This window comes from Aquila chrysaetos, chromosome 25 (assembly GCF_900496995.4).
Source record: "Aquila chrysaetos chrysaetos chromosome 25, bAquChr1.4, whole genome shotgun sequence".
NCBI lineage: Eukaryota > Metazoa > Chordata > Aves > Accipitriformes > Accipitridae > Aquila > Aquila chrysaetos.
In genome coordinates, this window is record NC_044028.1 from 8386868 (window position 1) to 8414414 (window position 27547).

The window sequence follows — 27547 nt, forward strand, 5'->3', positions numbered from 1 at the left end:
CTCCTGTGCAGTAGGGAAGGTTTAGCCCCAATTTCATAGGAAGAGGGGAAAAAACCCCATTAAAAAAGGAAAGAGATTAAACAATTCGCCTCAAAAGCGAACGAATTCTTGAAACGCACAGGGACACAGACTACATGACCTGAAATCCAAGCCAGTGCCAGCATCACATGATGGTGAGAGGATCCCTGCCCTCTTGCTTTCCGTCTCCTCCCTCCAGTTTGCAGTGCCTGACTCATCTGGAAGGGGCAGTGCTCATGGTTTGCAGTGACATTTAAAGACGGCTCCTACTGTGAGGAAAGCTTTCGCTTACTGTAACTGTAGTGGTATAAATATTACATGAGATTTTTGGAAGAAAAATCTTAAAGCACAAATGCAATGCAATACTTCCTCATTAGGGGAAAGATACTTCCCTAAAATGAATGTCAAGTGACGAGGAAAAACCCCCCTTCTAAAGAAGTGAGATTTGGGAAAGCGTGGAAGAGCCGACTGTAGGGAAGCTACCTGTACAAACCATCTCCAACTGCGTTAGGACAAAGGCCGCAAAACAGTGAAACAGGATTTAAAATATCTCGACTATGCTTTGGACAGAGCAAAATCTTTCGTAATAACAAGAGATTTAAAAACTCACAGTTAATTTCAGAGCGCTCCAGCCTTGCCTAGGTCAGGGATTTGTCCCAGTCACAGGGGTAGACCTCCCCTAACTGCATTTTCAATACAAACCGTGGCTTTGCCATGGTACACTGCAGGTTGTAGTTAGACAGCTGCAATTACGGGCAAAACTGAGGGAAATCTCCACTGCCGACAAGGGCTAGCAACCTTAACCGAGTGAGACCTGGGTCACTGAAGATAACTCCTTCCTCCTGAGTCACACAGAAACCACAGGGCTGGAGGACAGAAGTAGGAAAGGATAGCTGGATGTTTTCTCTCTCTTTTGCAAGGCCTCAGAGCCCCATTCAGGGAAGACTTGGGGTGCACCCTTCACAGGCCACAGACTGGAAGCGAGGTTCACATTAACCCAGTGCCCCAGGATTATACAGCAAACCCACTGTTCAAACAGACAGCAAAATGAAAACCTGTTTACATTTAGCTGTTTGCTTTTGCAAGACCTTTGCGTTGTTAGCTCCTTACAGAATAGAAGCCTCTACTGCAACAACAGCAACTGAACAGAGCAGGGCTCAGCATCGGGCACCCAAAGCAAGCAAGAGTTTTCATAAGGGATCAATTAATTCCTAACTTTTGCATCAAATACAGAGATAGCAGAGCCAGCATACTCGTTAGCTGGGTACAGACCACAAAAAAAGTTACGTGCTGCCAGTGTTATGGAGAGCGTTAATTTGGTTTCACATGTAAGGTCCTCCTTAAAATAAGCGTGAGAAAACTGTACTTGTTGTAAATGACTTATCATGCAAACTCCTCGCATAGTCAATCATTCATGCTGCCATCCTGTAGGATTACAGGACTGTGGTTCAAAATCCAACGTGTGAGAAAACCCCAGAAAATGCTCCTTAAATTCTTCTGCAATCCAGTTCCCATGGAAAACAACGAAAGTCTTGTTTCCACCTGCTTAAAATGGCAACTGGATTGAATATATGTCAAATGTATCAGAGTCACAACCACTACAAATCTTGCAAAACGGATTTCCTAGGATTTAAACAGTGCTTGATCTTTATAAAAATGTTTTGCTACAATGATCAAATCATCAAAACACTACTAGGGAGCAAAAATTCTGTGTGGTAGGCACCAATCAGTGCAAAGGACCAAACCACAGCAGCATGAGTCAAGCGTCCCTGGGGCTCAGAAGGAACCGACCCAGACGGGATGGTTTTGCCTCACACGGGCATCATTCTAGAGAATTTTATGTGTACATCAACCCTCCGAACTGCAACCCTCTGCACATCAAAACCATCTGAACCTACAGGCCGCAGAGCAAGAGCGAGGCAGATGTAGTCTCTTTAACCAGCAACTAGAAACTCCTCAGGCTGGATTTACAACCCATCTGCCAGTTCCCTTCGAAAAAGGCCTGAAATGAAAGACGACTGCTTTTCCACCCTCCTTCACCGCGCCTTAGAGATACACAAAGAGCCAAGATACTTCTTGTTGGCAGGCCTCTTTCGTGTTTGGTTATTTGAGCAGACAGGCATGGAAGTTCTTGCCTATCTCGTTAGACTTTCTGACTCACTTCAGGATGAAGTGGAATGTGATGGCAAAAACTGAGATTTATAAGCAAGCACTTTCAAAGGGAGGTTACCATTTTGCAGCCGGGCGAGTCACAGTGGTGACCTGCAATAAACGTGAAGCGGCACTTTGGTGTCCTTCTGGGAAGGACTGCTACTATGCCGCTACCACACCGCTACCGGTCGTGACAGCGGAGGCCGCCTCCTTCCTTGTACCTCAGGCGAGACACCTACTGATGCAGCAAGAGTAAACGTAGTTCCAGGCAAAGGCTGTTTCCTTACTCTGGCTGTAATCCCCGCTCTCTCAGCCCGCAGGCTGACCGCAGGGGCGGGCCCGGCCTGCCGGCGCCCCTTACCCCGCAGCTCACCGCAGCCCCCGGCCGCGCCGCTCCCACACGGCCGGGCGCCCCGCCCGCACCCCCGCCGGAGCGCGGCACCGCCCCCTGCCCCGCCCCGCCGTGACGCGCCCGTCGCTCCGCCTCCCCGCCGCCCAATGGCGGCGGCGTTTGGAGCCGCCGGGCGGCGGCGCAGCCAGTGAGAGCGCGGCGTTCTCCGCCGGCCGCAGCCTCCGCGTCCCGCCCCGCCGAGGCGGCCCCGCAGCGGCGCGGAGGCTCCTTCCGCCGGGAGCGGCGAGGAGAGGCGCGGCCGGCGGGAGGCAGGTGAGGGGCGAGCCCCGGGGTGGGAGACCGGGCGCCGGTAGAGCCGCTCGCTGTCAGCGGGGCGGCGGGTAGGGCAGGGCAGCGCAGACGCAGTCGGAGACCTGGCCGCCGCTGGGCCCGGCGCAGCCCCCGCCGTGTCCCTGCGCTCCCCGCCGCCTTTCCCGGCGGCTCCCGAGTGAGCGGGGCCGTGGGGAGGTGCCGGCGCCTCTGCGCAGACACCCCCCGGCGAAGGCGTGCGGGGGGGAGGGCGGTCCGCGGGGCGTTTTCGGGCAGCGGGTTTGCACCGGCGACGCCCGCCTCCGTTCTGCGGGGGAGTGGGCGCCCTGACCGGCCGCCATGTCGGCCCGAGGGCCGGCCCCGCCGGCGAGCAGCCCCCCCCCGGCCCCCGCGCAGGCGGCGCCCCCGCCCCGCGGGGCTCTTAAGCCGGTCCGGCCTCCGTGCCCGGTGGGAAAGGCGGCGTGCGCCCTCCGCTGCCTTGCAGCGCGGGCCGTTCCCGGGGGCGAGTTACGCTTTGTGAGGTTCGTAGAGCGGTTTGAGAGGTCCCCGCGGGTATAAAGCAGTGCGTAGGAGCGCGGGGTGAGCTTGCCGTTATCCGTTGTCCGTTGGAAATGGAGGCTAAGCTTGTCTGTGCGCGTTTTCTCTCGGAGCGCGGTAGGTCCCGGGGTGGTTCAGCCCCGCGGGATCCTGCCACGGTCTGAAGGCAGGGCACGTCCCCCCTCCTGAGGAACTTCGCTGCTTTTATAAAGTGCAGGGAGTTGGGATATTTTTCTGGAATTTTGTCGCAGTCGGTGTTACGCCAGGCAGCCGGAAATTTTAATTGACAACATAGCATCTTCATTTAAGTAGTTTTAGTTCTGTCAGAAGTTGCTTGGCTGAGCTGAGGGATGAGGAAGAATTCAGCAGGTGTGGATCTGATTTTCTCCAGTCCCCTGCAAATACTAGGCAACTTCTGCATTCACTGAAATGCATGTGAGCCACAAACGCTGAGCATCCTTCAAAATCGATCAACATCTGTCTTCATCTTCTGCAGCACAACTAGTGCAAAGGGGCCTCAACTGAAGTCTTAAAAGTAGTTTATAATCCCAAATGCATTTGGGATTTTCCCATAATTCTCCAAACGCTCTGTCTTAAAAGTTCAGAAGAAACAATATGCAGAAACTCTCACTTACCTTGGCCACCTTGAGTATTTTAATCCAGTTGCATCTGCCTCGATTATTTTAATTCTGTCCCATCTATATTTTTCCTAACTTCATAATCTCTGGAACTTTCACTACCTCTTTCTGAACTGTTCCGGGTACTCTTCTGCCTGCCTGGACTGTCATTCCAGGTATGGGTCTTCATTTGTGTATTTGCCCAGCTTTAACACACCCAAGCATCACTTTTCTATGTATCTGGCTAGGTAAATATCTTCATTGCATTATCCATAATATTTCCTTTACTCCAGACTCGCTGGCATTCTGGTTGCTTAAGATTAAATGTGTAATATTTTCCTTTGTTATAAAGACTGTTTTGCAGAATTTTAAGTGCTAATACTGAGGGGCTTATTTTCATGGCCTTTATTTTCCCAGTGGTACACACGTTATAATTTTCACGTCATCTTCACTTGGTTCCATTCCATTTTTTCCACATTATGTCCTTCTGTACTATCCTACTTTTACTAATGTAGAAAGGCAGCATATAAAGAAGATAAATGGCTGGTCCAAGAGCAGACAAAGGCCGTAATATATGCCTTCATACTCCCAGCAACAATGGAGGGAAAAAAAAAAAAAAGTAAAAACTAGAGGATTCATCACAGTTATGCTGCCACAACTAATAGGAGAATTTTGCTTGTGACCTTCCCCTGGCCTCGGTCATTCTCGGCTGCTATAAATTTTCTTCTCATTGTTACTTGTTAGTTACCTCCTGGATCCAGGTTTTTAGGTACTTAGCAGCAGCAGTTCTAGGAATCAAAGAATTCTGCAACATCTTCCGTGGGATCCCATGGGAATTTACTGTGCTGTTCTTTGACACTGGCCTAGCTGTTTCCAGATTCTCTGCAGTTTCACTTCCACTGTTCAGACACACTGTACAAGTTAATCCCTCCGTACCACGGCTTATTATCAGTCAGAAAGCAGGCAGGCAAGTTTCCTTAGGCCCTTGTGTTGAAAGCACAGTTGCTGTTTGACAACGAAGCAGCAGTGTTCCATGATGACTCCAAGCAACGATTTCTCTTTTCTTTCATTGCGTTGGATCGGAGTCCTCTTTTCTACCTTTTGCTACCTGGTCCCCCACTGCACAGCTACTAGAATTGGAGGCAGAGTTCAAAATACTCATCAGTAGTTCTGACTGTCAGACATACAGAACAACTGAAATTTGTTCAGTTTAATGGCACCCAGAAGGCCAAGTGACAGAAATAGGCTGGCCTTTCTTGACTTCTAAAAGTACTGGTGTACGCCTACCTCACATAAAATGCTGACCCCTCTATGAAGGGTGGGGCTGCAGTGCCCAGAAAATGGCAGGTTAGTGATAAAACTGGAATGGAACTCAACCAGGTCTCTGCTGTCAAACCACACTCTATGTATACTTAAATAAATATCACACCTATGTATATTAAATAAAGATCAGATCCCAAAGTGGTCACCAGAATGCTTTGGAAAGAGGTTTCCTGGCAGCAGTAGGTAATATGTCTGTGGTGGGTTGACCCTGGCTGGATATCAGATGCCCACCAAAGCTGTTCTATCACTCCTCTCCTTAGCTGGACAGGGAAGAGAAAATATAATGAAAGGCTTATGGGTCGAGATAAGGACAGGGAGAGATCACTCACCAATTACTGTCACGGGCAAAACAGACTTGACTTGGGGAAATTAGTTTAATTTATTACCAAGCAAGTCAGAGTAGGATAATGAAAAATAAAACCATATCTTAAAACACCTTTCCCCCACCCTTCCCTTCTCCCTGGGCTTAACTTTACTCCTGATTTTCTCAATCTCCTCCCCCCCCAGCGGCGCAGGGGGATGGGGAGTGGACGTTGGGGTCAGTTCATCACACGTTGTCTCTGCTGCTCCTTCCTCTTCAGGGGCAGGACTCCTCACACTCTTCCTCTGCTCCAGCGTGGGTCCCTTCCACGGGCTGCAGTCCTTCAGGAGCACACTGCTCCAGCGTGGGTCCCCCATGGGGTCACAAGTCCTGCCAGAAAACCTGCTCCAGTGTGGGCTCCTCTCTCCACGGGTCCTGCCAGGAGCCTGCTCCAGCGCAGGCTTCCCACGGGGTCACAGCCTCCTTTGGGAACCCACCTGCTCCGGCGTGGGGTCCTCCCCAAGCTGCAGGTGGAGATCTGCTCCACCGTGGACCTCCCTGGGCTGCAGTGGGACAGCCTGCCTCACCATGGTCTTCACCACGGGCCGCAGGGGAATCTCTGCTCCGGCGCCTGGAGCATCTCCTCCCCCTTCTTCTTCACTGACCTGGGGGTCTGCAGGGCTGTTTCTCTCACATATTCTCATTCCTCTCTTCTCCAGCTGCAATTGTGCAGGTTTTTTTTCCCCTTCTTAAATCTGTTATCCCAGAGGCACTACCACCATCACTGATGGTCTCAGCCTTGGCCAGCAGTGGGTCTGTCTTGTAGCTGGCTGACATTGGCTCTGTCGGACATAGGGGAAGCTTCTAGCAGCTTCTCACAGAAGCCACTCTTGTAGCCCCTCTGCTACTGAAAGCTTGCCACACAAACCCAATACACTGTCCATGGATTAAAACTAGACATGTGCTTATGGAGAAGCTCTCTTTCACATCTTTTCCTTTGCACCTGTGTAACTAGGTTGGCATACACCAAGAGGAGGCTGAGAAGGAGATATCGTAAGATATCATGGCTTTGTGGAACGGAGATGAGCGGTGTATGTAGCACCACCAGCATTACCAGCCCTTGAGAGTGAAGCCGCCTGCTATAAAATGGTCCATGCTACTTCATCTCACTTCACTGTTGACTCCTGCCAGAGCTGTCCTATTAATGTTGTGAGTTCTTGTAGGATGGACAATAGTGTGCCGCTAGCAAGGTCTTTCATGTGGCTTTTCAGAGCCATCTAAGAGGTGTAACTGCACAGCTCTGACTGGAGGAGATCTGTCTGCCAGCTTTGCACGGGCTCTTTTTAAAAGATCATTCTTTACATCTTTATTTAATTTGACTGATGATGGCTCAGAGCAGGACTCATCTACAGTAGGTTCAAGATCCATTTTTTAAAACTGTCATTTCCATTAATGCCTCCTTTTTGCCTTTCAGACATGGCCATGCCCAGTTCCCTTTTGTGGGCTGTTGACATTTTTGGGAGGGTTTACACTCTGTCTACTGTTGGCCAGTACTGGGAGCTCTGTAAGGACACACAGCTGGAATTCAAACGAGTCTCTGCTGTCAAACAGTGCTGCTGGGGAATAGCCTGTGATCATCAAGTATACACCTACGTGTTCTCAGCTGACGTTCCTATTAGATACCAGGAAGAAACCTATGAGAATCAGGTATGACGTGTTACGGGTACCTCTATCACACCGCCACATATTTGTGGCAGAAAGGAATGATAGCAAATCCGTACATCAGCTGTCTCTGCATGTTCTTCTCACATCAAGATTGTTTGGTTTTATTTGTTTTCATTTCCTACCTGATGTTTCTGAAGAGTATATATGTGCCAAACAGCAGGTTATTCTTTTAATATTTTAATTCCCAAAGGAAGGTTATACTTCCCTACTCTTACCAAAAGCAATGCCAGTGTGTACTTTGGCCTGTTTTATGCAAGCCATTTCAGACTGCAACATTCACCCTTTTCACCTGATGTCTTCCTTTCCTTAGTGACAAATACACAATCCCCTTCAGAAAATGTCCAGTGTAACTTCCAGGCAACAAAGATACATTATCAGAAATATACTATTCTTAAGAAAATGCTATTTTTTAGAGTTTCAGAGACCTCTAATAAAGGTATAACTCTCTATTAAAGTAAAATGTTTCCAGCTTTTTTGCATAGGAGTGTTAAGATGATCCTTCCTATATGATGTACTTCAAAAGGATGTCTTTAAAATAGTATTTTAAAGGAAATTTATCTATTTTGGTTTTAAGTTAACCAAAAGTTATTTGAGAGAGAAAACTGAAGGATTTTCTTGAGCACATTTCTTTGATTTCTAATGAGCAATGGGATAAATATAAGTTGAGAAAAGACATTAACTTATCTGCACGGGTAAAAATACTACAAATTAATTTTATACATTATTTAACATTGATACAACTTTCCAGCCATTTAAGAGTGTTCCTTTTGTTATGTAAAGATGTTCTCTAAAAATGCAAAACTTTAAATTTTATTTTATTGTTATTTTAAAACTTTTGTTTTGTTTGTTCTAGGCTATGAAAAAATGGAAAGCAAAATACTAGAAAGCACAAAAGGAAATATTCTGCAAGCGCTAACAAGGACAAAATTAAACTCAAATAGTTTACAGATAATGTGCAAAGCAATTTTGCCAGATTCCTAGTAAAAGTAAAGAATATTTTGCATAAAAATTATAGAAGGATTTTTGAACGAGTCATTTTCCACGTGCCCTAAAATGTAAGACAGTATTGTATGACAAATTTTGCCAGTATGTCTATAGCAGGTAAGCGTGTGGGGAAAAGAAGAAAAATCACTGCTGCATTGGCAAAAACCCTAGTAAGTTATTTGTTCTGTAACTGATTAAAGCCAGATTTGGAAAAAAAACCCTCTTGGTATAACACAAGATACAGAGAAGATTTACTGATATAGTTATCTTGACATAGTTTCTGGCACAGAAGCTATGCTATTTTTCTAGTGTAGGCAGGATACTAATCGTCTTTCTCACAGGGAGTAGATTAGAGATCCCAAGGCCATCTATATAGCATTATCCTAATGCTGCAGTATCATGGTGCCATACATCACCAAAGAAAAAAAGCACTGTTAGTAGTAAAATACACCATCAGTTGCTCCTATTTATGTAGCTGAAAATTACTTGGTTGGGACTAGCTCTGCAGTCAGCCTTTCTTTGATACTTAAAAAAGCTTTCTCCAAGACTATGTTAGGTAGGGGCTTACAGTGTGAACACTTTCTCATTCACCCCAGGAATTTATTCCTCTTCTACTGCAGAAAATAAGAAATGTATCATTGATGATTCCCTGTAGATGTCCAATGAGACGATGTGATGTCAAATAAAATATTTTATTTATTATTTCTGGCAGCGCTGGAATCCAGTTGGTGGCTTTTGTGAGAAATTACTGCCCAGTGACCGCTGGCAGTGGAGTGATGTGAGCGGGCTAAAACATCAGCAGCTTGATAGTTTCACACTGCCTTCACCACACTGGGAGTGGGAGTCTGACTGGTATGTGGATGAAAATATTGGAGGGGAACCAACAGAGAAAGGGGTAGGTGAACAACACCAAAAAGAGATCTATTCTGGGAATCCTTACTCTCTAAAATAAAAGGCACTTTTATAGAAGTGTAAAAGGTCTGTAAAAATACAAGGCACTTAAATTCCCATAGCTACTTCTTTCTGGGAAATAGCTCAACTATAATACAACACAAGAAAGGATCTTGTTTGAAGGCTTTTGAAGTCTATAGGAGCTTCTATAGAAGCTTTTTTCTTTTGATCAGGCCACGAAGTGCTGGCAACTGGATGCCATTGTTATTTAAGATCTTTACTATGAAGAAAGTAAAATGCTTTACTGTGTCTTGTTTGTTCTGTGTATATCATGGAGAGGAATTTGGACATGAGTCATAAATCATTCATGGAATTAGCTGATCTGTTAATCAGGGCTGTTGAGACATGCACAGTAACTTGTACTGTATTTGTAGGAGTGACTCTTGTGCAGAATTGCTCCGAGTTATGATTTCAAGCTTTCCTTTGGTTCTGATTTTCATACAAGAAAACCTCTGTTTGCAGGGCTGGACTTACGCCATAGACTTCCCCAGCACCTACACAAAGGATAAGAAATGGAATTCTTGTGTCAGACGCAGAAGGTGGATCAGATACAGGAGATACAAATCACGGGACGTTTGGGCGAAGGTTCTGAATATCTGATTTTTTGAAATGATCAATTATAAGCGCAGGGAAACTCATTTTTTATCACTGCTTTGTAGGCTGGATTCCTTGACTTCCAATGTGTAATTTTTGCAAGCATAAATGGAAGGCTGGGATTTTTCATAGAAACCTGTGGTAATAAGGTGCCAAATCTCATAGCAATGCAGTTGGAGATAGATGCTCAGCTCCTTTGCAAATTTCAAACCAACTTTTTAACTTCCTTTGGTTGTCTGACAAAGCACTGTCTTTCGAGGTGGCACCTGTCTAGCATCATTCACCAGCTGTGTCCTTTATCTGGATGAATAACTGTCCTTTAATAATTGTTGTTCCATTCTAAGAATGTACAAAAACTTTTAATTTGTGATGTTCCAGCTTTCCAATTCAAAGAACGTCTGTATGCACTGTTCTGTGAGTAAAAATTTCCTTTAGTTAGGGGATGAAACACAGACTTCTTCGTGCTGCTTCAGCAGCGTTTCCCCTCTCTCTGCATGTAGCAGCCTTGAATGAGAGGAAGAATCTCCATGCTCAGCCACTTTAGTAAGCGATACGTAAACCAATCTGCAAGAAACAAGTTAGGCCACCAGCCAAATCACCTATCTATTTGCAGTGTCTTCTCTTCTCAATCTTCTTTCTCTTTGCTTCAGATTGTATCACATGATGATCCAGATCAGTTGCCAGACCCTTTCAATGACATCTCCATTGGAGGATGGGAAATCACCGATGAGCCTCTTGGCCGTTTATCGGTATGGGCAGTTTCTTTACAAGGAAAGGTATGTGCGTGTTCCCTAAGTTTTCTAATATAAATTACTACTGAAAAGAAGTTAAATGCTTTTAAAGCAAGGCAGGTTTGTTATGGTCTTGTGTTGGTAAGGAAATACACTGTTTGTGCATCTGGCAGAGGATGTAAAAGCTGTTTTGGGACTACATTATGTAACAATTTGTGTTGTAAATGGAAGGGTTTAGTATCTCATAGGGTTCCTGTTTCATGGAAGCCTTAAACCTCTATAAACAGGTGAATCTTAAAAACTCGGGATGAGTAGTGTCTTATATCCTGAAAAATGCCCAGAATGCAGACTATGGCACTGGTAACAAAGAGAAGGAGCCTTAAAACCTGATAAAGATTCTTGCAAAGCCTTGTGCTGTGTCTCTGTGGTGGAGAGTCAGGAATGATTCAAGGAAGAGTTTACAAAATGGTTTTCTAAGACTTGCTGATCAGAAAATGGTAACCTCCTGACTTGGCAATGTGGAATCCAGCTCTGGAATGTTTTAATTTTATTTTCTATTGAAACTAAACTTCCTTTTTTGTTGTTGATTTTAGGCCTACCATAAGGCCTCTTCTCTTTTGCTCAGTGCTGCAAAGATTTGATTCTTGCTTTCCTTCCTTCATCCTTAAAGCATGTATCTGACATTCCTTTGTCTCTAGACAATTTCTAACTTGTGGTCTCACAGGGAAGAAGGTAAGACTTTTAACAGATAGTCTGAGATTTCAGTCACACTTGGCACTGCCTGGAGAGGCAAGTAATCTTGGTTGAATTGTTTAAAATAAAATTCCCTATGCCTTATACTTCCCAGTAATAAGTGACGAGCATCCCACTCTACAGGCTTACTTGACTGACACTGTAAAATGCTTTCATCTCCCAAGTAAAAGTCCCCAGAGAAATAGAATTATTTCTAAAAATGAGGATTTAGCACTTAGCAGTCATGTTTTGGAGCACTTGTACAACTACCGCAGGATGCTTTCTATGTTTGACCTTCCTGTTTTGACTGATCTATAGAAAAGTGCACAGGCTGTAGGACCAAGACTAGCAAATGGACTGGATGTCACTGAAGGCTGCACAGAGAATGGAATTTTTTACCCATATTGTGGCAAGCTCTGTTCAGTGAAAGTGAGGTTGGGCTATCATCTAACAGTAACATTTTTGTGTTATATATTTGTTCATTCTTTATTTATATAACATGCCCTGAAGTACACTGAAATGTTTTTTAAATGTTGGAATATACACAGAACTTGCAGCAATAGGTTACTGTACCCAATCCAGATTTGCTTCCATCATAAAAGCTAGTCTGTAGAAAAGCCTCCTCCTTTAGTACATAAGGAAATAGTCTTCAACTGCATAATCAACATCAAAAAAAATCTTTAAAGGTCAGAGTGCATACACTGCATAAAAAAATCCAGTTGTTAAAGGAGGACTGTTCTTTCCAGTTTGTCTTCATGCTTGTCTCAATGGTTTCATTGTTGTAGCAATATCTTTCTAAGTTTTTTGTGTTTTGGTTTTGTTTTTTTTTAAAACTTGTCTAGGTATGGTACAGAGAAAATGTCTGCCATCACAATCCAGAAGGTTCCATGTGGTCCTTAATCACCACTCCTGGTGAAGTTGTACAGATCAGCTGTGGACCATATGACCTCCTTTGGGCAACTCTTTGGGAAGGGCAAGCTATTGTGAGAGAAGGAATTGATAGGAATAACCCTCAAGGTAAAGTTTGTTAAATTTAGCTGTAAACCCCTTTGAATTGTATAGTGTTGAATAAGAACCTAACCTACAATGCCTTCTGGGTTTTGTTTCTTGCAGGAATTTCCTGGAGTATTGTGGAGTCTCCAAGCTCTGAAAATGGGATTATGCATGTCTCTGTGGGTGTTGATGTGGTGTGGTGTGTTACAAAGGATAGAAAAGTAAGAGGTGTCATGCTCTGGTTCTGTTTTTTGCTTCCCTTTTTTCTATCTACTTTTCTCAAACGGGCATGTAACTTTCATAGGAAACTGGTGATTTGGACTCACTGTCCCCATTGTTTGGGGAATTACAGTTCTCCTTGCTGTGTGTGGGAATGCCCTGTGGTTTGTGATATACATAGCTGTGTTTAGTTTAAGGAAGACTTTCTGCTTTTCTCTTGGAAGGAATTTTCTAAATCCAAGTCAGACAGGTGTGGAGGTGGGTGGGGATGTAATAAGGGGCCTACTTCTAAAGGATATTAAGCATCAAAATTGAAGGGACTCCTAGCTGCTCAGTCTTGTTTCCACATGGTCTGAAGGTTACATCAAAAGCAGCATGAGGAATATTTTCACCTACACTTTTCTATATGATCCTATTTTTTTATCTTCCTACTGTAACTGTTTCTTCTTCATCAGCCTTTTAATGTAGGGGGAGGTTTATTTATTAAGTGACATATCTGTTATGTGTATATGTGATTACTTTCTTACTGGGGTTTTAACTTAGAATCATAGACTATCTCAAGTTGAAAGGGAGCCATTAGGATCATCGGGTCAAACTCCCTGCTCCTCGCAGAGGGTCTTGAAAGTCTTGAAGTCTTGAAGAATGTGTCAGAGTGCTTTTGTGCTGGTAGCAATCACATCCCTTCATATTGAATTCAAAACCATAGATGAATTCTGTGCATGTATAGCAGTTTTAAGGAATTGAGTTACTCTGGTTTAATGAGTTACTACTTGTCAGCTGAGCCATGGTAACAGACTGTGTCCAGCCTGCTACATCTGCCAAATAAAACCACTACAATAAATGTAGATAAGCTAGCATGTTTTTCTTCAGATCTGCCACAAGATAGTCAAGTACACTGTTTGTTATGTGATTCAACCAACAACTTCTAAAGTAGCTGCTTGCCACTATATGCTAAATAAGGATGGAAATTTTTCCAGATACCCAGCCGACAGATACTTTTGGATTTGTAAAGACTAATCTAAGGGGAGACAATTCAAAGAGCTGTACCACTGAAAAGGTCCCTCTGACAGTTCCCTCTGTCAGCCCTGCTTCTATTCTAGGGTTTGAACACAAGAACACTATTTAGAAGCCCATTCAGAGTGACCAAAAATAGCCGACAATTGACATGTAGTAGAAAGTATTTTTCCAATGGCAGAGAAACTAACTCTGTCACAGAAAGTCATAACAAAAAGTCTCCCTGTGGGCTGTTCTGGCTGTAGTTAGTCACAAGGACACACAGTCTGGGTACTATTAAGAGAATTATTTTATCTTTACCTGATAAAGAAAAAGAACGAAGGAGGTAAGAGATTTCTTAAGGCAATGCAGCAAGTCAGTATTAGAGATTAAGACTAATCCACTCAAGAAACTAAATTCCAGCTGTCTTCTTGCTAATGCAGAAGAAGCAAAATTTAGACTTATTGCTGTTGCAGGTATGGTTTAGAAGAGGAGTGAACTCACATAATCCTTGTGGAACAAGCTGGATTGAAATGGTTGGAGAAATGATGATGGTAACTGTAGGCTTAAATAACCAGGTAAGACAGCTGTATACCAAATATGAGAATATTTGTGTTCCACTTTGTAGAGGCAGTATTCATACGTGGTGAGGACTGTCAGCAGTGCCAATATGGACAGCTGAACAAGAGGTCCATGTGCTTGAACTGCTAGGAAGGCATGCATGGCTGAATTCTTCACCAGAAGATGAACAGTCAGCATGTCACTTGTATGGCACATTCAGCTGCAAATGGTTTTCTCTGGATGGTACAGAATTTTAGACTGCATCTACAGTATCAGCATTAAGAAAGAACACAAAAGGAAAAAGCTGTGTCCAGCAGATTTTTGTGCTGTATTTTCCACCACTGCACCTTTCTGTAACTGGTATCTACCTGCATTCCGTGCCATTTCCTTCACAAAGCCTTTTCCCTCCCTAGGTCTGGGGAATCGGCTGCGATGACAGAGCAATTTATTTTCGTCAAGGTGTCACACCAAGTGAGCTCAGTGGGAAGACATGGAAGGCAATTGTATCTGGCCGAGAGAGTGACAGATCTCAGACTGGGAGCTCAACAAGTCTGCTCAGGTACTTATTAAAATACCTGCTCAAGACCTTGTATGCCAAGAGTTTCAATGCTAGAAGATTATTTCTTTACATTCAAGTGGTACAGACAGGGAGAAGTGTGGAAGGCATCTCTGATCATTACGTATGCCAAAAAGCATTCATAGTTTTTGCCATTAAAATTAACAATAAGCAGCAGTCGTTGCACTCAGAGTAGAAACTGAAGCTCCCACTTTGGAATTCACTGCATGCTTGCAGTAAAGTGTGTTTCTCTGGGCTTTACTATCACTATCTGGAACTAGTCTCTAATAAGAGAAAATGTTACCTGTGAAATACCATGAAGGAGTGTCAGCTCTGTTTAGGAATTATCCTTCTCTTGAATGTCACTATACATTTCCCTTCCTAGAGAGATTAAATCAGTAACTCCCTGCTGACTGTTGGGCTCTTGGCTGTGCAAGACATGCCAATGAAGCTGGGAGTGCTGCAGAAGCTACTTGTTTGAGTCAGAGTGTGCTCTTGAGTAGAAGCCCTCTCTAGCTAAGACAAAAATCATAAAGTTAATAATGGGCTTTAAAAAATCCTATTCATTATTTCATATCCAGAAAATGTGATGTTGCTTCAGTGTTTTCCTGAGAGTTGTAGGCAGCCGACACCACTGATTGTTTGAAAAGATCAATGAAAGATCGTCCTATGTTTCAGATTTACTAGACTGGTCTGCCAGATTTGTGTTTGTTAGACTCTTTTCCCTTGATGACAGAGTTTGACCTTCGAAAAGAAGTCTGCTGTTTCTCTCCTAAAGCTGAAACACTAGGTTGATTTCTGTATGTCTGTGGTCTTAGGCCTGTGCTAATTTATAATGTTTTCAATGGTAGTTAATTAATTATCTATTTGTCCTTCAGTGCTGGCTGTTTCTTTACTGATGATATTCAGAACCAAACAAACGCGATCATTCAGGGTGATGCAGATACTTCCTCTGATACAGACCTTCCAAGTGTACCCATGAACCTTGCCAACACTCTCCCAATGGGAGCTGCAGCCAGCAGCAGTGGTAAAGGCTCAGGCAACCAGACAGCAGAAATATGTGCAAATTTGACTGTGGATCCCCTGGACTCTGATCAAGGAGAAGCTACTGTTGCTTCGACTAGTAATGAGAAAGCTAATCTTGAAATGCATAAGTCTACAAACCCAAATCCTTCTGCAGAACTGCAGTGGACAAACATTGACTTGAAGGAGGCCCAAAAGCATCCAGTCCTCTCCGTCAGCACCTTTGCAGAAACATCCAGCCTGTCTTCCCTTGGCATGTTCTCAGTGGGAGCTGAAGAACAGTATGGAGCTGATGAGCACCCACTGTGGGCCTGGGTGTCTGGGGGAGGCTGTCTTGTAGATTTGCACAGCCCGTTGAAATGGTTCACTGTTCCATCAGGTACTATCCAGTCACCACAACAGACCCTAATTCCCAGTCCTCCCAAGAAAAATGTTGGTTTGGGGGTTTTTTTGAACAAAACCATGGTGCAAAACTTCTGATAACCTATTTACTCTTATTGCAGTTTGTTAATACACTCCATGTCTGAGGATAGTGCTGCATGTATTTAGCTGTACGGCACTTTGGGATTGATATATATAAATGTAAAGGTGACAGTTCTCTGATTTTCTGTAAGAATTTTGTAAAATAATCTGTGCTGGATCTGTATCTCATTTTTAATTACACTGAAACTGCTACTTCAGGCAAAACCCATAATATCACTGAATAGTAACTGAAAGCAGTGAAAAGGGCTCTCTTGAGAGATGCAGATGCCACAAATAACTGCCTTGCTCCTACCATTCCTACTGAGACAAAGTTAAGATAGAGAAATTACTCAGAGGCATTGTGAATGGGAGCCCAGCTGATAACTGGATGCAGTTGGAATTTAGATTCTTGAAGGACAGTGGTATATAACAATATTTTCAAAATAAACCATGAACTGTGGCATCCCAGTATTTAGTAACAGCGTAACTCTTAATGCATTGTATTACCTAATTATCTTGCGGTTCAGTGATAAAACTTCCAACAAAGGTTATAGCTTTGAAAGATTCTATATGATCATCTAGTGATCCCATTTCTATGCATCATTTACGAAGTTTGCCTGTAATACATTGATTTCAAAGTATAATAATTAGAGAAATTATGTTAGACTGGGTTGATTCAGTCCAGTGTTCAAAGCAGCATCATGTTTTACCTTTCACAGAACTGTGAAAGCTCACTGGAGTTTATTGGTTTGGGTTCTGTTCTAGGTTTGTCATCCTCTGTGCAATCTCTGTCTCTGTCTATCACTCCAGCACAGACAGCAGCGTGGCGAAAGCAGATTTTTCAGCAGCTCAGTGAAAGGACGAAGCGGGAACTGGAGAATTTTAGGCACTACGAACAGGCTATTGAGCAGGTAAGCAGTGAGGGCATTTCTCTCTTGTCTGCTAAACACATCTATCGATACTGGGCATTGGTAATACATTTCTGATGTACTCATCTGAACTTACTGTCAGCTTTATATTCTTGTCCTTATTTCTGTCTATGACAACTTTCCTGGATTACCAGTGTCTGAGCTCCCTGTAGGAAACTAGAAGCTTACCAAACATGGAGCAGCAATCTTTATCTAAAAATATTAGCTGATAGTTTTGTATAGGAGCAAACGAAGCACTGGTCAGCATTATTTGAGTACACTGAAACCTCAAATTTACAGGGAAATGTTGGCAACAGTGGAACATTGTATGAATTATTCCACCACAAGATGAGGCTTCTTAATTGAAACAATGACTCAAGTAGGTGAACTTTCCCTCTCTGTGACCATTAAGGGATTAATGTAACTTGCAGAAATAGAACAATGATGCAAACATCAATAGCAGCACTTAAATCACAGCATTTTTGTTTGATGTTCCCTTTGTTATGACTCCTTATGGCTCTTTTCAGATTCATCACATTTTTGGTCCCTTCATTGCTAATTTCCAAATGACATCTGGAATTCATTTCATTAAAAACACTTGGAGTCCAGGGGTTTAATCAAGTTTAAAAAGATTATGTCAAAAGCCTTTAAAGTCCAACCTTTAAGAAGTTGTGTTACAACAGGAGCACACTAGAGTCGATTAGTGACTGTGTGCTACTGCATTCTTGCAGAGGTGAAATGTTAACACTGTTACACACATGCTATTTCAGCACCTTTCTATCCAGTTTTGTCAGTTTTCATTTTGTCTTCAGCCTCCTGAACGCTCTGGTATACTCTGTTTCAGAATTAACTAATACGATACAGACTAACTTGCAGTAGGGATTTCTTGTGGTCACAAAAAATAGTATTCAGGAGAAAGTAAGTCATGCAGTTTCCTTACTCCTGTAAATTTGTGTTTGCATTGCAGTCAGTTTGGGTTAAAACTGGAACCTTGCAATGGTGGAGGAATTGGAAGCCTCATAAATGGATGGATGTTCGAGTCGCACTTGAGCAGTTCACTGGGAGCGATGGAATGCGCGACAGCATCCTGTTCATCTATTACATGTATCATGAGGAGAAAAAGGTGTGTTCAGCTTGAGACCCTTGAGAAGGTTACACACGGCAAAGGAAAACCTTTGAAGGGAAAACAGTTTTCTTAAGGGAGGCAAATTATGGTATGCTGTTGTTCTAAGTTTTGGGAACCAATTCAAATGTAGCCCAGGGTACTAGCCAATTGCAAGCTTTTCTAAGCTGTAGCTATGTTAATACTACGTCAGAAATACCCAGTCAGCAACCATCCACATTGCTTAAACCATCTGCTTCACTCTAATTAGGAATTCTTTTGGAAGTTCAAAATGTTCTTGATTGTGAAGAAGGAGACAAGCTTGGCTGGCCAGGGTCTTCATAAATGGGGTTAATGCATATGGGCAATAGGAATCAGAGGTAGTGCAGGACTGGAGATTGAGCCCCATTCCTTCTGCACCAAGAATTGATTCTTTGCTATTCTTGGCAGGAATGCCTCGTTCATTGTCCTGAAGTGCAAAAATGCTGGCTCTGAGGAAGGTATATCTGAGTTTGCTTTAGTCGCAATTTTTTTTTTTTTGTCTTGTCTTAGTATATCCACGTGTTCCTGAATGAAGTCACTATTATAGTTGAAGTTCTGAATGAAGCCAAACACTCCTTTGCACTGTATACACCTGAAAGGACGAAGCAGCGATGGCCAATCCGCCTGGCAGCCACAACAGAGCAAGAAATGCATGACTGGGTAATTCTGTGAATTTTTCATTTCAAGCAATATCTGAAATAAAACAAAAGCTAGTCTCTGAAATCTCAGCATTACATTTACAGTATCTAGGCTACTTAGCTATTTTCACAATTTAGGTATTTAAAAAGTTTGTTCAAACTTACTTAGAGGCAGCTGAGGCTTCCTATCTCCTCTGGAGTTTGCATGCTTTACTGATCCACAGTAAAACTGATACTGTTTTTCCTTCCCTTCCTGTCTCCAGATACAGATTAGGCTGCAAATGAGTTAGGAGTTTAATTCAGTTAGTCTATTCTTCTGCATTGGTAGAAGAACTGTTATCTGTTGTCACTGTTGTAGAGAGTCTTATGTATAGGCAGGCAGGCATACATACACTAAAGCAATGGAAGACCTGAAAGATACTTCATAATGATCAGATACTGCAAACCACATTGGTTCCAGTGATTGTGTTAATGATTTCTAAAACACTGAATTCCAGTGCCTTTGAGAAAAAGCTGCTAATTCCCTTTGCTGATTTGCAAGAACCTGCAAAGGTAAAATTTCATTTTGTAATACTGAAGCATCTATGGCAATTTTGTTCTCACTGTAAACGGAAGCTTTTGGTTCTCTGCTTCTTTTTTTGTAGCTGTCTTTGCTGAACATGTCCTGTTGTGAAAGCAGACGGATTCAAGGCCCTCCTTCTCACCATGCCATTTGGTCAGTTACTTGTAAAGGAGACATATTTGTTAGTGAGCCAAGTCCTGAACTGGAGGCCGGACCACACCTGATGCCATGTGATCAAATGTAAGAGGTTTCAGAAGCTGTTCTTTCTGCATGGGATGCCATCCAGCAAAGACTGTCTTTTCATGTCAAGTCAGTGGCTTTGATGGGCTGTTGGAGTGTATAGTACGCTGCAGATGTCTGTCAGTGACAAGGTTAATGGCTGCCTTCATATTCATAAGTACATCTGAAGATATTCAACAAATCATATTTTAATTCTTAGATGCTGGAGCTATTCATGCGATTTCAAAAGCCTTTCTCATTGAGATCCCCCTTTTTTTGTGAGTGCATCTTTAATGCCATAATTATTTAAATTAAGAGATGGCCTAGACTAAAAGTAAACCTAATCACTGTAATTGTAATGTATTTTGAGCTTTCAGTTTTATCTGGGTCGGGAAACCTGAAATCATGAGTCCTCCATAGTCACTACAGTCCAGGATCAGCTCCTTTACAGTTTCTATTACAGCTATGACAATATAGTACTGCAAACTCTTCAAGCAAAAAAATACCAGCCTCAGAACTGGTGGGTTAAAGGCCAATCTTCAATTTAAAAAATACTCCCAGTTTCAAGTTACTTGCACAAAGTGTATTTGAATAATACCCAAGAGATCCTTTAGTCCTTTTCCTTCAGGGTAGAGCACCTTCAACATCTGGCAAATCACAAAGCTGGTGTGCTCTTGCATCTTAAGTTTGGGGGATCCATGACCTAGATGATCTCCTGCCATTCTGATAACTAAAATACTCCTCTGCGATCTCTTTATTTTCCCCATTCTTCCCCAGAAGAATACCATGGCCAACTGGCTCTGTAAAGCCCCAGAAGAGGATTAACCTGCAAAGATTAGGAGAATAGGAATAATTAAAGCCCTTGTTTTTACTGAGCTCCATAGCAAATACATAAATCAATCATTTGTTTTCTTGTTAGATAAAGGCAATTCCTAGATTTTAAAAAAATGAAGATGAAGTTAAAGCTGAGGCAGTTGATGGCCACTGAGATGTAAAGATTCTAGCAAGATCATCCTAACTAGTGTTTAAAAAATAAATAAATTTTATATATAAAAAAAACCCACAAGCCATAAAATAAAAGGAAAGTAAAATAATTCAAAGCTTTAAAATTCCAAATGGAGGCAGACAGGTTCCTTCCAGCTAACTTTTCAGTAGTTGTTCAAGGGGAAGTGCTTTCAACTGGCAACTGCCTTCACTTACAGATTGCACAGAGGTTTAACAAACGAGCATATTAAATTGTGTGTATTTAAGATTGTTGAGTTGTAGGAGGGGAAGGTGTACATTCCTGATGGATGTGGTGCAGAGTAAATGTAAAACGTTGTCCTTTTTCTGGCAGGTTTTGGCGTCAAGTTGGAGGTCATCTTCGACTGATAGAGTGCAATAACCGAGGCATAGTGTGGGGCATAGGATATGATCACACAGCTTGGGTTTATACTGGTGGATATGGAGGTGGCTTTATTCAAGGTATGGACAGTTGGTCTACGGCGGTGTACACATTTCTTACTTATCTTCCTGATTGGGTCAGGTATTCAAGCTATTTCAGCTGTCCTTCCTTTAGCCTAACTAACCTTTAGGGTTATACAGTGAACAGGCCACACATCAGGAAGGAATTGGTACTGCAGTTTTATATTTATATTTTCAGCTTAAGAGTGAGAAATAGGATAATCAGCAATATTACTGTGGCTATTGGAATTTAAAATGTAGTGTCTTTAAGCTTTGCTATAATCCAAATAATTTCTTTCTCACAGGACTGGCCAGTAGTGCTGATAACATTTATACACAGTCAGATGTGAAATGTGTTTACATCTATGAGAACCAGCGGTGGAACCCAGTCACTGGCTATAGCAGCAGGTTATTTACTCAATTTATTGTATTTGTTTACTGTAACTTTTTACTACTGTCAAATGAAACAAAGGGTTTGTTCTAGCTTTTCAGAATAGTTATTACAGTTACTTTATTTTCAGTCTCCTCCAACATTTATTGTTAACCTGAGATGGAAGGAGCAGAGTTTCTCAATTTTGTAGATTTGTAATTATGAATTCAAAATGTATTTATAGCAAAACATTACAGATTTGTGCTTCATGAGTGCACAAAGTGTGCCTAATTGCAACATCTTGCATTACTAAGGCCATACAGCAAAGTTCTTATTAGGATCTATATATTCATATACATATTGTACTAAATACATTGGTTCCTTGAATAGTGTATTTGAACAGAACTATTGAAAAAGCATGCACATATATGGGTGTCTATGCCAGAGAAACTCAAGATTCACCTTCCAATCTTAAATAGTAGTGAGGAATATCACTCTACAGAGAAAAGTTTACGTAGTCCTCAAGTTTGGTGTAACTGGATGCAATTGTACAGATTCTTTCCCACTATCCTCATCACTCGCATGGTATTTCTAAATACAGAGATTAATGACAGAAAACTGATTCGTGTATGAAAGCAGGAAGTGCTACAAATAGGCTTTTCTTCCCCCGCCTTTTAAATTTGCTGTTGTAAATGACCTTGCATTCCTTGTACACTGTTTCACCACAGAGGTCTGCCCACGGACAGATACATGTGGAGCGATGCATCTGGCCTGCAGGAATGTACAAAAATCAATACCAAGCCTCCTTCTCCACAGTGGTCTTGGGTAAATTTTGTCTTAAAAGTCTTTTTACTAAGAAGGCAAGGCTTAGCAAGTAGGATACAAGACTTGGGCTCAAGTGACCCAGATTTTCTTCCTGGATTTATTGTAATATTTAACCTTGGTTTCCCCACTTATACAATAGCAATAATCTTCCATAGTCAAAAGAATGTTAAGCATTGAGTGGGATTTTTTGTTTAGTGGGACTTAGACTTCTGTTCCAATCCTTTTCTCTTCAACTGAATTAAAAAGACTTGGGAACTTCTGTATGAACTTATATTGCAAGTATAAGAAGGTTTCTAGCAAGTCATTGCACTCCAAAAGGTGGAAGGGAAATAGCGGAAGAGGTTATTTTTATTATACATTATGTGTTGATTGTGCTTGTTATTCTTATCGTCTCCTTTTGACAATAGGTATCCGATTGGTATATTGATTTTAATACTTCAGGTGGAACTGATCGGGAAGGCTGGCAGTATGCAGCAGACTTTCCAGCGTAAGCAGATACCTTCTTCTACCTAAAATTCTAGCAGGCAAATGCCATGCTTAAGTCATCATTTCTTCTGTTTGCTATTTTGCACATTAACTGTGCTTTAACAGGGACAAGTATGCCTTGATTTCTCCCTTTGTATGGGGGTACTAACACTGAAATTTGCCGGGGAGGTAGGGCAGCAAGGTAAGCTTAGCAAACTATAGTTTCAAGCATTTTAAAGTCAGCAGGCATGTCTGGTGGGCAGTTACATAGACGGTGCTCTCAGGCTGACACTGACATCAGAGATGCTCTGACATCCTCATGAACACCTATTTAAATCTGTTTTGGTAGGTCCTACCATGGTCACAAGACAATGAAAGACTTTGTCCGACGGAGGCGCTGGGCAAGGTGAGGAACTAAGATATAAATACATGTTTTTAACTTGAATGCTAACTGTTCCTTTAAAGTCTCCTTTAGTTATGAGGGGAAGAGTCTTATTACCCAATCAACAAAAGCAATAGTGAAGAAACCTGCAATAAATAACCCATCTCCAATAGAGAAGCTGATGATCTTTAGCATTATGGCTTTAATTTTAAGCCTTTACAGGTAGATACCATGTTTGATTTTGTGGGATCTGTAGATAAAAATCAGCTAGTTATTCTCTGTATCTGATTTTCCTTATGGTAAATGATTAAGGAATAGTGGAGTCTAGGCATATTAGTACATACTAGGTCACTTGTAACAAGTGGTAATATATTTTTTATATTAATAGTTTTAACATATGAATTGCACATACTGCATACTAAGCAACAGATAATCCCAACCCTGTTTAAGTCACAGTACACTATATTCAGGTGGAACCTGGAAAACAGCAAACTGCCACTATATTCTAGTCTATTCTGTTAAGCAGGGAAAGTGCATTCGCTGTTTTTGCAGCTTTCCTATGCTTTCTGTACTAGAGTATCTAACAGCTATACTAATAAATTGCTGTGAACTTACAGTTACGCATTGTTCCGTTTGTTATTGAGACTACAAGGCTAGTATTTCAGTCCTTGTACAAAAATCTTTGAAGTAAGGTCCTGAAGCATCAAACTGTTGTTCCAGGATACGCAACAAAACAAAAAAACATCCAATCAATCACAATGGTGACTTGAAATAAAAGAAGCAACTTGAGAAATACCCTCAAGCTTAAATATTTCCTCTAGTTTTAACTATCAATGGAAAATTGAAAACAAATAGGGAACAGCTCAGGGCTGCATCTAGTTTTTCAGAACTGGAGAAAGGAGGAATGTCTGGAGTTTTTTAGGATATTCTTCATACACAGAAATTGCTGTTGGGATGATAGAATCTAAAATAGTTTCCCTAATAGATAGCACTACTTCCTTGCAGCTTCCACAAAAAAAATAGACAAATTCCCAGAATGATCTACCTCCAACTCTTTAATTTAGAGCTGCCTTATTTCTGCCTACCTCAGGATGCTACGTAATTTTCTAACAGGCTCCACCAAAAAACTATTTGTAAAATTATTCCCCTAACCAAGACACAGGAAGGAATGAACCAGGTGTGAAGTTCTCTCTGCAGTGGGATTCTCAGCTTGGGAACAAATACTCATTATCCAACTGTTGCCCAATGAGTTTTAGAGAGCTAAGGAGCAGTGTAGCACAAGCTGCGGACTTCCTGGGTGGCCTTGGTTTTGTAAAGTAACTTTTTTTAAAAAACAGAACCTTTGAGAAATCAGTAGTAGGTCAAAATTCAAAACCTGATACTAAACATGGCTGTTTTTTGTAAACCCCTTTCAAATTAAAAATATTAATACTTACTGTACCTACTTAATGAAAAAACTTCAGGATTGTTTGCACCGAAGTCAACAACAGACCATGAAACAAAATCAGTTATAGAAAGTACATACATCTGATGGGTTTGGGTTTTTTTTGCTTCAGAAAATGTAAGATAGTCACCAACGGGCCATGGCTGGAAGTGCCTCCTGTTACCCTGTGGGACATCTCCATAATTCCCAGTTCAGATGCAGATGGTGAAGAAGCAGTAGCACTGTGGGCAATCGGTGACAAAGGAGACGTGCTCTGCAGGCTTGGAGTGACACAGCAAAATCCAGCTGTAAGGCTCCCTGTTTCTTTTTACTGCCTGATTGATGTATTTAATGTAATTATGCAAGTACATACACACAATCATGCAGTGCTCTCTCTCAAAGCACCTTGTTATTTTTTTCCCTTTTATGTCCCAGATTTGAAAGTCCTTGTCCATCAACTGTAACACAGTTTGCTGCCCACATTTCTTACAATAGCCCTTCTCTTACATAATCTCTCTTAGCTGGTGCCACATCACTTGCAGGAGCCCCTCTCAGCCCCTGTGTATCTTCTCATGAAGCACTTCCACTTTCTGCACTGATAGCTTAGTTGCTCTTTTTTTTTTTTTTTTTTTTTAAACTTGTTGATATTGTGTGTATCCCATTTAAATGAACTGCTAAGAGATAGAGTTTCTCTAAAGTAAGGTCCCAATCTAATGCCTGTTGATATCCACAGGAGTTCAGCCATTAAGTTTTCTGGGCCTGGAACTGACTCTGCTTATTTAAGACAGGTGGGCCTGATCTAACCTACAGATTTGACTTTTTTATGGACTGGGACAGAAATAATGAACGAATGTCCAGTAAAGTATGGAGAAAGGGACAAATAGTCCCAGTAATTTCAATAGGAATACTTATTTCCTACTAATAGACACATGCTGAAACACCAAATTAGGATTAATATGCACTGATTTTTAAGCCATATTTACAAGAAGGAAAAAAATCTAACAATATACTTTAGTGGAATTTGGACAAAAACTGCAAGAAGTTGAAAATTTATAGGAAAGATTTTTTTTTTTTTTCCTTCCTGTTCAAACAGTTACAGTAGCACAGATTTGTAAGGGACTGCAACAGCAAGAACTGGAATACTGTGTCTGGAATCTGAAGCCCTGTATCAGTTGATTTTTGTGAGACTATTGCTCTGTGCAATCAAAACCAAGGGATTATTAAAAAAAAAAAGGCTCTAGCCCAGCTATTCAGAGACAACTAGGTGCCTAAATTCCAGTGGTTTCAGCAGAAAAGGCCCTGTTATAGTCCAACATAGCTATTTTCAAAAAGTTATATATCCAAATATCTTTGAGGATCAGGGACCTTTTTTCTGTTCAGTTGTAAAGTTATGTAAGAATTATTCTTCAGAATCTTTTTCACTATCTGGGGTTTTTCCCATTTGGTAATAATCAACAATATTTTGTTGTGGAGTTTTTAACCATTGCTTCACAGTTCATCTTCCATGATTTGTTAGGGAACGTCCTGGCTGCATGTGGGAACAGATCAGCCCTTCATTTCCATCTCAATCGGAGCATTTTACCAAGTGTGGGCTATTGCTAGAGATGGTTCTGCCTTCTATCGGGGTTCAGTGTCTCCAAAAAAACCTGCAGGTAACTACTTAGACTTTTTTTAGTACGGTCTTCATCTTATACGTTGTGTAAGCTTAACTACAATGCCATTTATGAAAAAGACAAATCTGTTTAGCACAGTCCTTTCCAATAGCTGTGCAAAACACTGCATATGAATAATACTCATGTTGTTATAGCAGTTAATTTGCTCTTCACTTGCATGATTTCAAGTGTTTGTTTCTAAAAACAAGCTAGTAAAAATAAATCAAGTGTAGTGTCATTCACAGCTTTCTTGCACAGCTATGTATTTCAACTGCAGACATTTCCAAGACTTCTCATACATAATTCCATTTTCTCAATGTTTTACTCAAGTATTTCTGACTTTTAGGTGACTGTTGGTACCATATTCCTTCACCTCAAAAACAAAAGTTAAAACAAGTCTCAGTAGGACGAACGTCCGTGTTCGTGTTGGATAAAAATGGTAAGGATTTTTAAAAATTATTTATCAATGTTACAAAAAATAAATCAATATACATGAGATTGCTTTAAAAAGGAGAGGCTAAGCCAGAGCTTCTGTAGACAGATTACTGTTGCTCCAAGAGGAGTAATATTTCATATTCAAAGAGATGGAGTAGGCAGCCCGCTTAATGACTGGTTTTGAAGACTTGGTTTTTGTTATATCTGATAGTTCCCTAGACAGCAACAATCCAGCATCTATGCTATTACTTTGGGGTGGGGGGGGAAAGATCGATGAATCTTAAAGAGAATTGCATGGAAGGATTTGTCTGAAAACCTAGAATATGCAGAACTGAAGAATACCACGTTCCTGTTGCAAATCATTGCAAGTTAAATAATGAAGCATCCTTTTGTAAAAGATGTCTGTACAATAAACAAGCCCTTAACACCAGTCTCCTTCAGAGATCTTAATCTCAAATTTGTTTTACTTCTCTAGTGCATAGTTCTTTATATGAACATTTTTCCCCAAGAAATTTTACAAAACAAAGTATTTGCTAGTTTCCAGAAAAGTTACAAACAACAACTATAGAAATACAAATTCCAAAGTAGGAACTTCATTGTGTTTCACTGTAACACATTAGTCAAAGCCATAACGCATTTCCATAGAACATAGAAAGTATTAACTACTGATTTGTTATGTTGTTTACTAGCACTTTATACAAAGCAGACATCCTGAGCTGTAACTGGGACTATTTATTTTATAGGCAATCTTTGGTACCGGCAAGGTATCACACCAAGCTACCCTCAAGGATCTACTTGGGATCATGTTTCAAATAATATCCGTAAAATGTCTGTAGGGCCCCTGGACCAGGTGTGTATTAAGCTTCCTTGTATCTCATTAGTTTATTAAAAATTACGCTTAACATACTTTTGTAATTAAATTAAATGTTCTTCAGAATTATTTTTGTTT

At 41.6% G+C, this 27547-nt stretch overlaps 1 protein-coding gene across 2 annotated transcripts in view; it reads left to right on the forward strand.

The window, feature by feature from the left end:
- The first annotated feature begins 2706 nt into the window (after window positions 1–2706).
- The window catches only part of TECPR1 (tectonin beta-propeller repeat containing 1), a 28144-nt gene continuing 3303 nt past the window's right edge, over window positions 2707–27547 (forward strand). The window contains exons 1-23 of one of the 2 annotated variants that reach the window (XM_030002060.2): window positions 2708–2833; window positions 7083–7315; window positions 9030–9212; window positions 9731–9853; window positions 10513–10638; window positions 12168–12342; window positions 12439–12539; window positions 14007–14108; window positions 14505–14650; window positions 15526–16049; window positions 16898–17043; window positions 18008–18163; window positions 18695–18844; window positions 19467–19624; window positions 20940–21067; window positions 21352–21454; window positions 22145–22241; window positions 22649–22728; window positions 23056–23112; window positions 24645–24819; window positions 26028–26163; window positions 26510–26602; window positions 27342–27448. In XM_030002060.2, the coding sequence (XP_029857920.1) occupies window positions 7085–7315; window positions 9030–9212; window positions 9731–9853; window positions 10513–10638; window positions 12168–12342; window positions 12439–12539; window positions 14007–14108; window positions 14505–14650; window positions 15526–16049; window positions 16898–17043; window positions 18008–18163; window positions 18695–18844; window positions 19467–19624; window positions 20940–21067; window positions 21352–21454; window positions 22145–22241; window positions 22649–22728; window positions 23056–23112; window positions 24645–24819; window positions 26028–26163; window positions 26510–26602; window positions 27342–27448 (3297 nt within the window). In that variant the 5' untranslated portion in view covers window positions 2708–2833; window positions 7083–7084. Of the gene's footprint in view, window positions 2834–7082; window positions 7316–9029; window positions 9213–9730; window positions 9854–10512; window positions 10639–12167; window positions 12343–12438; window positions 12540–14006; window positions 14109–14504; window positions 14651–15525; window positions 16050–16897; window positions 17044–18007; window positions 18164–18694; window positions 18845–19466; window positions 19625–20939; window positions 21068–21351; window positions 21455–22144; window positions 22242–22648; window positions 22729–23055; window positions 23113–24644; window positions 24820–26027; window positions 26164–26509; window positions 26603–27341; window positions 27449–27547 lie in introns of those variants that run through there. The other variant, XM_041120339.1, reaches the window with a different exon arrangement.